The sequence below is a fragment of the Fusarium mangiferae genome (genome assembly GCF_900044065.1).
Source record: "Fusarium mangiferae strain MRC7560 genome assembly, contig: FMAN_scaffold001, whole genome shotgun sequence".
In the NCBI taxonomy this organism is placed as follows: domain Eukaryota; kingdom Fungi; phylum Ascomycota; class Sordariomycetes; order Hypocreales; family Nectriaceae; genus Fusarium; species Fusarium mangiferae.
In genome coordinates this window covers 1740872-1755191 of record NW_024573921.1, presented here as the reverse complement: position 1 = coordinate 1755191, position 14320 = coordinate 1740872, and the positions used below count along the sequence as shown (strand labels likewise).

Below are 14320 nucleotides of genomic sequence, written 5' to 3'. Positions count from 1 at the left end.
CGCCATCACGAACCAGAGTCACATCCATAGTCCAGCCCTTAGCTGAATCTGTCTGATGCTAGGTTCTGACGAGTGCATTGCGAAAGCAGCCTGGCCGTACCTAACAATGGGCTCGCGGTGTCATTGTGTCGTGAACATCGTTACACTGGTAACTGGTGCCTTGAACACACATCACCCTTGTTGGTGGCTTTTCAAATTATCGTCAGCCATACGGTCTGCGGGCGTTCTGCGCCTTGTCATCAGTTTCGTTTCCACGAATCGCTATTGATACCATGGGGCCTTGTGCTTCATCATTGGCGATAGGTTCTGATATTACACTATTGAGAACGGATTTATGTATCTCTGCCTGTCAAGAAAATGGCTCCCAGTTCATATATGTACCCCTATCATCAGATCTCTGTGCCTTGGTCCCCCAAGGACCTCCACAGTCTGGGACGGCCTGCGTCACTCGAAATCGTCGCCTCTTGCAAGCGCCCATATCAGCTCTGTCCGCCAGTCACACAACAAGAGATCTCGTAATTGACTAGCAAATCCGCTTCGGTAGATGCTCCTATCACAAGGGCAACAATAGCACAATGTGTGTCATGGTTCAGATGCTGATGCTCGCACACGATTCGCTCAGTGTATCGCCGTTGCGTGCAAACTCTTCTGTTGTGGTCTCGGAGAACGCAGATATAATACGAGATGGGGATGCGTTTGCTCAACACACTAAGTCGTATGCATTTGCGTCTATTCCTGATTTCGAGACTGGATCCGAAGCAGTGAGATAGAAAAGCCTATTAGCAGCTGCTTAGCTTGTTCCTTTTTTATTATAGAACAAGAATGAGACTCGGCATTCAGTCGAACATCTTTCGATATGAAGTTGACGAACTTCCCTATACTCATTCCTGCCTTCACAGCTCAAGTATGTTGGGACTGTAGTTTTCTTGGCGTTTTGTATACCTATATCACTGTGGCTTTGTCTCCAGCCTAGAGCCTGTGCCTTCGAACCCTACAAGCACCGTGTTTCTCCACCCAGCGATTTACTCCCATTCAGAATGGATTCACGCATCACTAATTCTTTGGATGATAGATCGCCATAAATGATCCTCTTGTCATCACCTCCTCCCTCCTCAACATCCCGTTTCTCCCCAAGGCGGGTACTCTCGTCTCTGAGCCGGGATATGAGCTTCCTCTAGAGGCGACGTTCATCCATGGCAGCGACTTTATTCGGCGTGATCCTGATGGTCAATGGGTCAAGCTTGAAGTAACAAGTGTTGCGCGTGATACTTCTGGCTCCCTGTTGCGTTTTAGCTACAATGGAGTCGTCAACATGGCGGGAGATGAGGGGAAAGTGGTTCGAGGAGATACGAATGCCACGACGACTGGTTTTGGAAATGCTTGTGAGTGACCGGATTCCATAACATGGTTGTCGACCTGACGCTGAGCCGCCATCCTGCCCTCATTGTTTTGAGCTGTTGTGGGACAACTCTGGACTTGATACTGACGACGTCAGTTGTGCAGATTAGGTTCGAGACCGATGCTCCGGGTTTGAAACTTCTGCAGGACAAGTTGTATGTTGGCTCAGGCAGGTTCGTTATCGAGGAAGATCGACCAGTCATTGTGGAGTACAAAATCAGCGAGGTAAGCGCGCAGTGCAACAAGGGATCGAAGAATGACTGAGAGGCATGACTGGATGAGATACCGGTTAGCCTGGGTATGAATCGAGTAATCTGAGAGCAGGAATCTATCATTTGACAGGATGGGTCACGTTCGTGATTTTTCTACACTACGTTGCTTCAGTTTTCGAAATCTATTTGTGTTTGGGGACCTAGAAACAAGCCTCACATCGATAGGTCAAAGTTCCTAGTTCGTATGTCTACCACCAGCCATGTGTCCCCCCTACATAGTCAAGCTCCCCTTCCAAGCTCTAAGTCGTGGCCCCCGAACTCCAATCTGCAGCTCTTTTGCTACTGCAAGAATATGCTTTATCATGCGGTCCCATTGAAGCTGCCTGGTTTATCAACCTTCCGACTCCAGGCTGGATACAGGCCCTCCAGATTGTGTACATGGGAGTCGATCCACAGGATCAATACCCCATCTTCTCCGCCTTTCGTGTTACGCTACACCGGTACTAGTCCATGCTTATTGGGGGACATTGGAAAGCTGCAGAAGACGCTCGCCGGCGCGGATGTTGGCATACTCATATGCCTTGGACTCGGGAGGAAAAGTTCCGTTGGCGGCCCAAAGATCGATCAGAGGCTGCATGGGCTCCAGCTCAGCGGGCTTGAGCATATCCAGAGCCGTAGCCGTCAGGACGAAGTGTGAGAAACAGCTGTTGAGCTGCTTCTCCAGGTTGAGATGGTAGAACGGCTCGGTGAAATGAGCCCAGTAGAGGTGAGCATAGACTCGGAACATTTGTCGGAAAATCATCTGGCAGATATCGACGAACTTATCAGGGAATCCTGATCGCTTTCCGATGTACTCGGGCTCGCCAGGGTTCGAGAGTTGGGACAAAGGTGTGGTGGTGATGGCGGGGTTGTGGGCGTACGAAACACCAGAAGGGTCAGTTGGGAAGATGTTGGTGTCGTCGATTTTACCAGAAATCCATCGCTGCATAAGAGTCATGTACTCATAAGCGGGAAGCTCAACAGGCTCCCTGTTACGGTTGAGCCAAGTAAAGGAGTGGTTACTAGCGAGCGTAAGTGAATGTATGGTCTGATAAGAGCGTTGATCACTCACGCTCCAGCAGACATGCGTGGGCAGCTGGTAGAGTTGCAGATGGATGTACCATCGTCCTCCTTTTCGTGGAGAACCCTAACAAAATTCCACAGGTTGCGGTAATGCTCAACAACTGAACGGCGTTAGGACCCGTAAGAACTCGTTGTGATATTAAAGTTTCTCTTACCCTGGTGTGCAATCCACTCGCCTTGCTCGACCGTCTTGGGTCGGGCACTCAGTGTCATGAAATTACCCTTTACTATGTGCTTAGCATATTGGGCATTGAGCCACAGAGGGAGAGGTCGAGGAAGATGATAGGAAGAGATTAGTTCGTCACCGCTCATGACGCCGCTGGAGTCATCCATGCCAATGGTCTGGGCGAGTGAAGGAGAGTTAGGCAGAGGGGGGACCTTGGGAGCTAGACTAGCTGAGGAAGACTGGCTTCCTTGAGTAGGCAGCTCTGGCGGGGGAGGCTGGCTGGCAGTAGAACCAGTTGGGCTCTTTTGAGGACCAGAAGAAGGCTTAGCTGAGCCACCTCGGAATCGAGCGTTACTGGTGATGTTATGTTAGCAAATGTAGTGAGGTGGATGCTATCGAAATAGGACCAAGTTGAGTAGGGAACAAAAAAGTCGCTTCAAGTCCGTACAGGTACAGGTACAGGTAAGGTAAGGTAAGGTAAGGTAAGGTGAGGTACCTCAGGTAAGAGAGCACCTATCCATGGATGTGACAGCACACTATGCTTGAAATGGCACACATGGTTGAAACACTGGCAGGTCCGCCCATGGCAGCCGCAGAAAAGCGCCATGCGTGGCGCCCTTGCAAGGGAGAGGAATGATGATAGGAAAGGATGATATATGAGTGAGGAACTATCCATGAGGTCCAATAGGCACTACCAGAGAATGCCCATCATGACGAGGGCTTTAAGAGTGATCAGTTTCTCGCAAGGTATCCCAAAGCAACGTCTTCAAAGGCTCTGACAGATGAATGTTTTCAGCTCATGAACCTTTGGGGCATGTCTTGGACAAAGTACTAGTGTACCAGGGGACCACATGGTGAGAGTCTGATCGTGTACAGTAGGTCTTCAGTCTCTCGGTAGTTGTCCTGCACTGCGACAAGGAGTGCGCAAGGGTATTGGCTCCAGGTTCGAGTGTATCCGAAATGAAGATTTTGCAATGTTGCACTCGCATAGGAGTAGAGGGTCGTGGCTGGTGGATATAGATATTTTTACCTGTACAAGAGGCGGTCCTTTGAGGATTCATGATGAAGACATGACAAGAACAGTGGCAGAGTCCAGCAGACAAGCCACACAGAAGCGATGCTGGCAATGAGGGCCCAATGACGAGAAAAGACAAACTGAGACGATACTGATGAAGAATGAAGATATATACTCACATGCCAGAAAAGAGGTTCGACATGGTTGACAGAAAGGCGGGGTGAAATCGTGAGCAAAGGCGCCTGAGAAGGATTCCACGAGGGCTTCCCAAATAGAGGGAGAGCGCGCTCGAGTCGGTATTAGGGTGTGTTCGGTGACTTGAGCGGTCGTTGGTATTGTCTTCCGCCTGACTGAGACTGCGTGTTGTTGTCAGGATCAATATCAGATCAAATCCGATATCAGCAACTGGAGTCGGTTTGAGAAAGGGGGTTTTTGAGGTGTCGGTGTCGGGGCTTGGGCTTCCCAGGCTCCATTGATGAATAGCGGCTAAGTACCCCGTAACTTTAGCGGATGAGCGCCACAACGGGGCATCACGCTAGTGCATCGCACCCATCGCATCCCGTCTCCAGAAGCCTCCCTACTCGTCTCACGCGACTGGCTCTGTTTGTCACCTGAAGCGCGCCATGCCTGTTTCAGAGCACTCGAAGGGATCATCTTGACACTCCTGCCATTTCTCTGCCACACTCTTCCTCCTCTCAAACCTCCTGACGCTGCAGCACACTCGTTTCTTCGTTCTCGTCTCCACTAACTTGAGGCAGAGGAACTTTAGGTTGTCATCTGTTTGTGTGTGGCACAGGTTGTGGCTGTGAATATCGACAAAACGGGTGTTGCAGTGGCTGGTGCACCTACCTCCCAACCTCAGGCCTACCTAGAGCCACAATCAGCTAGGTAAACGGATCCACGGTCGCTAGAAAGTAAAGCGCGACTGCAAGCTCACTTTGCGCGCAAACCAACCGCTTCTTTCACTGTTCCCTTCCATTGTCTAGTTCACTCTCCTTCACCGCAAAGAACCTACGACATGTCCGACATAGAAGACCCAATTGACTCAGTCGACGAAGGCGGCGACGACCTCTTCGGTGACGATGGCGACGATGATGTCGTACCTACCAAGGAGCCTGTCCATGAGGATGATGAACTTGCTTCAGATCCCGAAGGAGATAGCTACGCGCGGTATCGCAACGATGACGACGACCAGACCCAGGTCCAGACAAAAGAACGAGCGATTCAAAATGTCGAAACCTATCGACATCGAATTCCGAAGCCTAAAGATGGCGCGGTATGCATTTTTACTTGCTCTGAGAAGCCCCTTGACGCTGACTTTGACGGTATAGCTTCGGATTCTACGCATCCCCAAGTTCATGAAGATAATGCCTGAAGTGTACGATCCCGAGACGTTTGAACCGACAGAATTCGACCTGGCAAATGCTAAAGCTGAACATCCTAAACATGTCGCTCGAGTACGAAAAGATCACAGCACCGGCGAATTCAAGAGTAACACAAACATCTTTCACTGGAGCGACGGATCAGTGACCATTTCCGTCGGCGGAGAGCACTATGAGATCCAGAGAAAGGCGCTCGCCCCACCACCAGACAAGCCCTACAACGAGGTCAATGACGGTCACTACTACGCTGCTGCCGCTGAGTTGCACAGCAACATCCTTATGACGGTTGGGCATATCACAGAGCAATACAATGTTCGACCCAACAAAGCTGTTGGAGACGACGCGCTGACTCTCCTAGCGGAGAGGATGGCTGTCGCCAGTAAGCCGGCGAATGCAACTGACATGATCATCCAAACTACTGTCGACCCCGAACTCCAGAAGAAGCAGGCCGAATTGGCTGAGAAGGAAAGAATGAAGGCACAGAGGCGACGCGAGAACGCTGCTGCCAAGATGGATGGTGGGTATGGCCGATCACGAGGAGGACTGTCCATTGGAGACCTTGAAGGTGGGCGCCGAGGCGCGGCAGGCTCTCGCAAGCGCGGCGCACCTGGGTCGGGCAAACCTAGAAGACGGAGAGATGAGGAATCAGACGAGGAACTTGAGCATGCTGTTGGTCGGCACGAAGGCTACTCGCTCGACGATGGCTTCATCGTCAATAGTGACGATGAGGAAGTGGAAAGCGGAGGCGACGATGACGACGAAGATGATTTCCCCGATGACGACGAAGAGGAGAAGCCTCGCTCCAAACGTCAGAGGACAAGAGATCGCAGCGAGGACGAGGATGATCTCAGCGAAGTCGAACAAGTGGCAGGAAGATCCCGCAGGAGAAATGTCATCGACGATGACGACGACTAAAATGGACTAAAATGGACATCTTTGGAGTTTCAGAGACAATGAGATGGGTATCTGCATGGTGAGCAAAGGAGGCCATTGCTGCATAATATGATTATATCAAACTGTCTCCAAGACAGAGTATCGCAGAAACTGGTTATTTTTGTATTATATCTTAGACTTTTGGAGGCAATAACAGCAAAGCCACATCTTTACTGAATTCCTTGTGTGAACGGAATTCTTGACCAATATAACAAGTCGCGATCTACCAAATAAACAAACCACTTTGTCACAAAAAAGAATTGTTCGCGCGACTCTGATGATGAATAGGCACTAGTTAGCCATACAAGTATGTGCATGTGAGTGTGGCTCAATCTCCGAGATTCCATGTCTCGAAACTGGTGATCTCATTGGCAATCACATGCCGATTTAGCGTCAACCATTGCCTTACCTTGCTGGAATACTCTGTTGACCAGCTGCGGGGAGCTCTACGAAACTCAACACCAACCTACCTACCTTATCTTGCATGTCCTATAAAATAATATCTCGATTTTCTGATCCACGAACCCAAACATCCTAAGAAGCCCCCCTCCCAGTCCCTAGCGTTTATGACATATTCCCAAGGTACACTGGGTGCGTGCCGTCTGGTCGCTAAACGCTCGCAAAACACGACACTTCGCAAATGGTGCTTGTGCTTGTGATCGGCCCTCGGTAACGCGCAATGGGGGTGGTAATCACCGTATGGGGTGTCGTCGTGGATGTGGCCAGCTTCTGGCAGAGGGTAAACTCTCTGTTCCTCCTATCCGTGATACGCGACGGTTGTCGTTCCTAACTATGTCGTTGCAGAAGCTGCGGAGCTGGTACACGCGCAAAAGCCCCGTTGAGCTATGGCTGGATCTATTGAGAACCGCCGAGGCCTTTGAGGACTGGGAGGAGGCCGCGCTACACCTGGATAACCTCCTGGGCCTTGATCTGTGGCAAGTCTGCTCACAAAATGTCATGTCTGTCTACTTTAGATGCGGTACGCTAACAAGTTTACAGGAGGAACAATCCAGCTTCTAAGTATTACGACTGGAGACTCATTGCAGAACGCCTAGACTCTCTCGCGACCGCGCGGGAAGACGGAAACTTTCAGCAGCTCGTCAACCTGTTGAGATCCGGCCTTGTTCGAAACCTCGGGAACATCACCTCACCCAAACTCTACAATCGATCATTTGCCGGAACCAAGTATCTTATAGAAGAGTACATCACCCAGATTGCCGAGGCAGTGGAGGATATTCGCGCCCTGCCTACAACTCCGTCGGCTACACATGGCACGGGGCCATCCTTGACGACGCAGATGAAATTAGACTGTATCCACGATACAAGACAGGCTTTTGGGAGGAGTACACTCGTCCTTCAAGGCGGTGCGATATTTGGTATGTGCCATTTGGGCGTTGTCAAGGCTCTCTTTCTGCGTGGTTTACTCCCGCGCATCATTACGGGAACGGCTACAGGCGCCCTGATCGCGGCTCTGGTCGCTATTCATACTGAAGATGAGCTACCGGCTGTTTTGAGTGGCGATGGTATTGACCTCTCAGCATTTGCTTCCAAGCATGGTCATGAGAACGGGGAAGCCTCAACGGCTCAGGCCTTCAGGTCACGGTGGGAAACTCTGTTGCGGAGGATCAGGCGTTTCTCCAAAGAAGGGTACTTTCTTGACGTGACTGTTTTGGAGGAGTGTGTGAGGGCCAATGTTGGTGATTTGACCTTCGAGGAGGCCTATAACCGGAGCAAGAGGGTGCTGAACATAACTGTTGCGACGGAGGGCCAGGGCGGTGTACCGACGCTCCTCAACTATCTGACCGCGCCTAATGTGGTATGTTCTTGAAACATTGACTTTTCGTGAAGCCTGCTGACTCGTCGTCTTAGTTGATCTGGACCGCTGCTGTAGCGTCGAATGCCTCATCGCCCTCTCTCTATGGCCACAGCAAGACGACTATGCTCTGCAAGGACGCCCACGGCAACATTGTACCGTGGGCGCCAGCTAACACAATTGACTTTCGACATTGGACTCACACATCCTACTCCGATCGAGACTCGCCTTTGCGACGTATTGCTGAGTTATTCAACGTCAATCATTTCATTGTCAGCCAAGCTCGACCGTATCTCATTCCCTTTATTCAGTCTGATATGCATGGTCCATCCTTAGTAGAGTCGCGGAGCAAGACAACACAGATATCTGCCTTTCTCGTACGCATGGTCGGGCTGGAGATAAGGCACCGCCTAAGTCAGTTGGACACACTAAATCTCCTGCCAACCGGTATCCGCCGCTTCCTGGTCGATGAACAAGTCCCGGCTGCCTCTATGGTTCTCGTGCCTGAAGTGACAGCAGGGGACTTTGTGCGATTACTAGAAACCCCGACACGAGAGACCCTCAACTACTGGGTTCTCAGAGGCGAGAGGAGCGTGTGGCCTGCTGTAGCCGCCCTAAGAATCAGGTGTGCTGTCGAGAATGAGCTCGACAGGTCATATCAGGTGGTCAGGAAGTTTAAAGCCCCCGGCTTACGACGAAAGGGGAGCATGGCCGCTACGCTGGAGGGTTAGAGAAGAGAACGTAATGTATAGTTTGGCTCAGCCGTTACGGATATTAGCGCGACTTGAACACTTCATCCAAAGTTGTTGGGACAATGGTAACGTAAAATGTGAAAATGCTAGCCCTTCTTATTGATACCGCTCAGAAACGGCAGAGGGATCCTTAAATTGGCACGGAAGCATATCTACCTACTCAGGAATCGTTGCCTGCGTTTTTACTCACGGGAGGAGCTTGCTGTGTCTAGGAACTGTCTTGTTTTTACCTATGATAACAATTTCCATCTTTCTTCTTGTTCTATCCCGCATTCGTTTTCCAGAATTGATCACCATTGCTCCATATTCGACAGGTCTCAAGGCAAGCATCAACAGGAAGCAGTCACAAGAAGTATGCCTCACGATCACACAAGTCATACAAGTTGGCCTTCAACGATCACAGCGAATTAATATACTCCATACAAAAACTCGCAGTTAGCAGGATGCAACCTAATTTCGTGACTGTACAGCATTCCTCTTGAACACTCGTCAGTACGTAGAATAGAGCCCAGGTCTACGTTCAGGCAGTCTCTCTTTATAGAGCCAACGAAGTAGAGCCAACGAAGTACAATAAAAAGACGATTTTCTGAGTACGAATATGAATAGGAGGGGGGAATGGCAACTCAGATAGTAATACCTCGAAGTTGGCAAAACATTTCAATCAGTAGTACAGTGGCTTAGACTCTCAAACTTACGTATATTGGAGGTCTTTCAATATTTCAATATCCAGACTATCGCGCATGGCGGGATAATGAGTTTCAGACTTATGCTATACAGTTAAGAGATACTGGTGCTTTTAGGCTGTGGGCTTAATGCCACCAGCCAAGAGCCACCTGCGTCCGAATAGTCGAAACAGGGCGAAATCGCAGGAATATTGTGTGTGTGTGTGTGTGTGTGTGAGAGAGAGAGAGAGAGAGAGAGAGAGATTTGCAGTTAGAAGTGAGCTTTCGAGAACCTCCAAGGACATTCTATATTAGCCAATCATCTTACATGGTAGGTAGTCATACCAGGGAAACTAGTATCACACCCAGACTTTGATGTGACCAATGCACAAGTTATTAGTTAAGCAAGAGAGACTTGGACAACTCGAAAAACAGCTGTATTTTGATTATTAGCATAATCGGAGTAGAAACCTATGCTAGTGCCAGCCACACTGGGCTCTAGACATATCTATCTCTGCATGGTCATAGAGTCAGATATAATAAAAGGAGCAAATTCCTCTTTCCCCAAAATAGGCCTCCTAGACCTCCTCTCTCTAGCAGGGCGTCAAAAGAGAATGAGGCGGGCGCCTTTGATAGGTAAGCAGTAGTTCATGTCTAATGCAAAAGGGGTTAGAGGAGGCTCTGCCATGCAGCAATGACACCACTTTCAAGAGGTGACGATACCAAAGATACATCGATTTTAGTATGTGGCACTATGCAATAATACTTGTTCTCCACGTACCGTATTCTTGAGGCTGTTCTGATCGAGACCGCGTCAGAAGGGCAACAAGCAAGGGGCATTGCCAACGCATCATTCATGGCGTTCGGTACGATTGACGAATGGAAAAGGCTGGATCATAGGCTTATGCAGTCAATGGTTTATGGTGTTGGGCTAAGGGGTTCATGAGTTCAAAAGCTCTGGCCTCACCCACCTCCTCGGGTCAGTATTTTGTTTCCAGAACATTTCACAGCGAGACAACCAACTCATCGAAATACATACAGTCAAAACTTGTGCTGCCCGGCGCTTCGCCTCGGGCGAATACGCGCTGACATTCGTAGCTAAGCAAGCATTACTGAGTATCACGACGTCTATCTTGTCGCTTGATTTGGAACAACATTACACCGCGTCTGACGTATACCTGAGAGAGGTCCCTCAACTGGTTTCTTGGGCTCATCAACATGGTCAGCATGACTATTTCTGATATGTATGAAAGCAACTCGGATTCTTCCGTGTCCCTCTCGTCGTCCATACTTGTTGAAAAACGCAGTTCTTCCATCTTCGACTGTTACGGCCAAGTCATGGGCGTGGATGGCTATCAACATTCTTCTCCCCCCGCCATAGATATGTCTACATCCATGGTTCTCGAGCGCACCGCGGCAATCAGAACATCTCCTTCTGAAGCCGACGACTTCTCGATGAGCGGCTGGACCACTGTTGGCACATCCTCCGCCGCCTCCGAAACCACATGCCCCGCTCCGGCGTTCGTGTCCGTGTCCGCCTCCGTGGCCGATCTTACGGCATCCGAGCTGCTCCGCCTGGAAGTCCAGGATGCCCGGCCTTCAGGCTCGCTTGCCAGTCCCGGCTCGCACGTGGTGCGCGACCGTGCCTGTGAAATGTCCGTCGGTAGCGATAGCTTATTCAGCTACAGCTACACCTTTGTCCAAGATGATCAAGGACTCTGCGGAATCGGAGCGTGGGCTGATATTACGACAAGTTCTTTCGTCGCCAAGAAGAGGCGAATTACTCCACGACCATGATAATTTCAGCGAAAAAAAAAAACATTTTTGAGTTTGAAAAACCAAGGAATGTCTTGGGGCATGGATTCCTTGTCTGTTTCCGGCCGGCAGTTTGTCTATCGTCTTTTGGGGCTGCCACGCGCCGAACGGTTCCGCGTTTCATGTACAGTATCTACAGTATCTTTTGATTTTGCTTTTCATCTGAACTCATGCACGATGATGGCATCTGTTGTCTATGCTCTTACGAAATTCTCCACTCGTGCTTTTGTTGCGTCAGTTGTTACTTTGTTCTGCAAAAACCCTCAGCAGTAACTAGCTACCCAGTATGTTTCAAGATGGGATCGATGAAAGAAGAGACAGGACCGCCACAGCCACAAACAACAGGAATGCTCGCTGACGCAAGGGGCATGCAATCAGATCATCCAAGTCAGACTAGCTAGATCGGTTACATCGAAAAGAATCCATTACATTTGACTGGAAACTTGGTCATGATCTCCACGGTTAAACTGTGAAATGTAACACAAGCCCTCCACAACTTGCAAGGACACGATCGTCATTTGAGCAATTCGAGCCATGTGATGTTTGCTGCATTAGGCGTACTCCGCGCTCTGTCTCGCGCAGCATTCCAGTTCTTGGATGGCCCTGTACATGCCATTTAATGACCGGTGTGCGACGAATTTCGGGCAAATACTGGGAACTGCTGTGCATTGTGAAAAAAGAAAATTATCCACTATGGGGAACCATTTTGTACCAAGATAACGAAGCATATCTCGGCATCCAACGGAAGGTCAGATTGGAACCATGAAAGTGCGGCAATTCTTTGACGCTGTCCAGGCTGTAATCGAAGACGGACGCATCAAAGAGAGGCGGAGATTGTAGAATGTCCACTGATATCATGCGCCGTTATAGCAGGGTGCCCCTGGCAATGTTGCATACCCGTCGGTCTAGGGATTGATTTGGCATTCGTCCCGTTGAATTGTTACTTTGAAACAGCAATTGGGCCGCAGGGAGGGATGGCAGATCAGGCCGGGAACCTGCATGTAAGTAAGGATGTTGGAGGTGTGGAGAGAGTAACTAACACAAGACAAAAGGGAAATTCGGACGACGGAACTCGGGTTCAGGGCAAAGACATACCGTAAACATTGTTTATTCTCCACATAGGACAATAGGTTCGCCAGGGCACAGAAGCTTTGAGCATACTGTGAGGAACAGAGGCTTCTTGGATGGTGACAGATTAATTGGAAACATATCGAATGAAGCACTGTTTTCGCTTCTAATCCCACAACCAATGACATGAGAGGTTTTATGACCTACAGACATTTTTACAATAGACCACACATCACAGCAAGATCAAACAATTGTTTAAAAGCAGACCAACATCGAGTCTAATTGATTTCTAAATACCAGGCTTTCTTCCTCCCAGACAAGCCAAAGCAGGGTTCATCGGTGGATATAGCCGGCCGCGCGACGCCTCATGGGGTAACCGGAAAAGAATAAAACAAAGGCCATCATTAAAGTAGAATTATACACCCGAAACTGGAGTCTCATCAAACCGCTCTTTCTTCATCCCATTTATGCGCATGAAACATTATGTCCATAACTTAGTTGAGGTAAACCATGGCCATAACGGCACCGGCAATAAGAGCCAGCGAGGATGTCATGCGAGCAGCACCGCTCTCAGGGACACTGGGGACGCTGGTCTCGCCGCCGGCACTGCCAGTCTTGGAGGGAGTGGGGTGAGCAGCAGTGGGAGTGGTGGCGTTCTTGGAAGGAGCATGAGTGGGAATGATGGGCTTAGCAACAGTGGTGGTCTCCTCAGCGGACTTGGTAACGCTGGCGAGGGTGGTGGCCTCCTTGGTGGAAACGGCAGCAGTGGTCTCAGCGGTAGCGGTAGCAGACTTGGTGACAGAGGGAGCAGCGTATGATCCCTTGTAGGGGAACTGGGCGCTGTAGTTGACCTCACCAGCCTTGTCGGTGATCTTGAAGTTGTAGGTGTCGGAAGGAAGCTCAGAGGGGGTGAAAGTGAAAGAGTCACCAGTGGCAGAGGCTATCGTGGGTCAGTAAGCTATTGGATACTCAATATTATTGAGACATACTGGTCAGGGTCTTGTAGTCAGAGAGATCATCAGAGGGGCCGTTCTGGAGGATGATGGTGCAGCCATCGTCACAGCCAGAGTAGCGGATGGTGTAAGGCTTGCCCTCAGTGAGATCGAACTCGGTGTTGAGGAAAGCAGGCTTAGCCAGGGCCACGGAGGCGAGGGCAGCAATGGTAGCGAGAGTGTACTTCATTTTGAAGGTTGGTGGGGTTTGGTTTGAGGTTGAAAGAATGACTGAGTATTACTACCAAACGGGTTAGTTCTTGATTCTGAAACTGATTCGATAAATCGTAAATAGTAGCGACTATGAGCATTGGCGTGTGTGATTATGATGATGATGATGATGTTGCTGCTGCACCACGCTGAACGAAGAGAGTTGTGTAAACAAGCCACAGGCAGTGCGTGGGCTGCCAGGCTGATTCGTTGCCACCAGCAGTTGACAGTGGCAGCTGGTGGCCAGCTTGTTTGACTTCCATCCATTACTGTCACCGTTGCCCAACTGAATAGCATTGCACTTGAATGCATCCTTCTTCCTAGATATCCCAGGCACGAAGTTCGATGTATGTGGGTGTTGTCCATATAGGGAAAGGCTGAAGAAGGTATCAACTTACATTAGGTAGTGGGAAAGAGGCACAACGAAGTAGCGAATTGACTGAGGCGTTGATAGAGAAGAAGGAAAGAGGGAGATTCAAGAGAAGGAGGGAGGCTTATTATAATGAAGGGAACGCAGAGCTAGTGACAATATTGAGAGCAATAAAGGGGATACATTCAGACGCTACCGATGGCAATCCAATCCAACCTAATCCCACGAGGCCACGGCACCAACTTACTCTATCCCATCCCACCGAACTAAGGGCCGGGGTGTATGTACAGAGCAGAGGGGGTGGAGGGGTGGGTGACTGGTAGAGTTAGGTGTAGCGCAGGTAGCGGTTGCTGGACCTGCCCGCCTTCCGCAGGTTCAACTGAATTCAATTGTGAGCTTTGTCCTTTCCT

The 14320-nt window shown here is 49.8% G+C and overlaps 6 protein-coding genes across 6 annotated transcripts; 4 read left to right on the top strand and 2 right to left on the bottom strand.

Annotated features, from left to right (window-relative positions):
- Positions 1 to 856: 856 nt before the first annotated feature.
- FMAN_01065 (uncharacterized protein) lies at positions 857 to 1662 on the top strand (the record flags this gene model as incomplete). Its single annotated transcript, XM_041830564.1, has 3 exons — positions 857 to 904; positions 1073 to 1382; positions 1496 to 1662. 3 exons carry the CDS (start codon positions 857 to 859, stop codon positions 1660 to 1662), a joined length of 525 nt encoding a protein of 174 aa, XP_041676400.1.
- Positions 1663 to 2124: 462 nt separating this feature from the next.
- FMAN_01064 (uncharacterized protein) lies at positions 2125 to 4115 on the bottom strand (the record flags this gene model as incomplete). Its single annotated transcript, XM_041830553.1, has 4 exons — positions 2125 to 2671; positions 2722 to 2833; positions 2888 to 3252; positions 4093 to 4115. 4 exons carry the CDS (start codon positions 4113 to 4115, stop codon positions 2125 to 2127), a joined length of 1047 nt encoding a protein of 348 aa, XP_041676399.1.
- An 816-nt stretch (positions 4116 to 4931) lies between these two features.
- On the top strand, positions 4932 to 6210 carry FMAN_01063 (uncharacterized protein; the record flags this gene model as incomplete). Its single annotated transcript, XM_041830542.1, has 2 exons — positions 4932 to 5189; positions 5245 to 6210. 2 exons carry the CDS (start codon positions 4932 to 4934, stop codon positions 6208 to 6210), a joined length of 1224 nt encoding a protein of 407 aa, XP_041676398.1.
- A 697-nt stretch (positions 6211 to 6907) lies between these two features.
- FMAN_01062 (putative TGL5 Triacylglycerol lipase involved in TAG mobilization) lies at positions 6908 to 8772 on the top strand (the record flags this gene model as incomplete). The annotated part of the gene is made up of 4 exons (XM_041830531.1): positions 6908 to 6967; positions 7033 to 7163; positions 7228 to 8044; positions 8098 to 8772. 4 exons carry the CDS (start codon positions 6908 to 6910, stop codon positions 8770 to 8772), a joined length of 1683 nt encoding a protein of 560 aa, XP_041676397.1.
- Positions 8773 to 10793: 2021 nt separating this feature from the next.
- Positions 10794 to 11252, top strand: FMAN_01061 (uncharacterized protein; the record flags this gene model as incomplete). The annotated part of the gene is made up of 1 exon (XM_041830520.1): positions 10794 to 11252. The coding sequence occupies one exon, from the start codon at positions 10794 to 10796 to the stop codon at positions 11250 to 11252; it is 459 nt and encodes a 152-aa protein (XP_041676396.1).
- Positions 11253 to 12832: 1580 nt separating this feature from the next.
- Positions 12833 to 13520, bottom strand: FMAN_01060 (uncharacterized protein; the record flags this gene model as incomplete). Its single annotated transcript, XM_041830509.1, has 2 exons — positions 12833 to 13278; positions 13328 to 13520. 2 exons carry the CDS (start codon positions 13518 to 13520, stop codon positions 12833 to 12835), a joined length of 639 nt encoding a protein of 212 aa, XP_041676395.1.
- Positions 13521 to 14320: the final 800 nt, after the last annotated feature.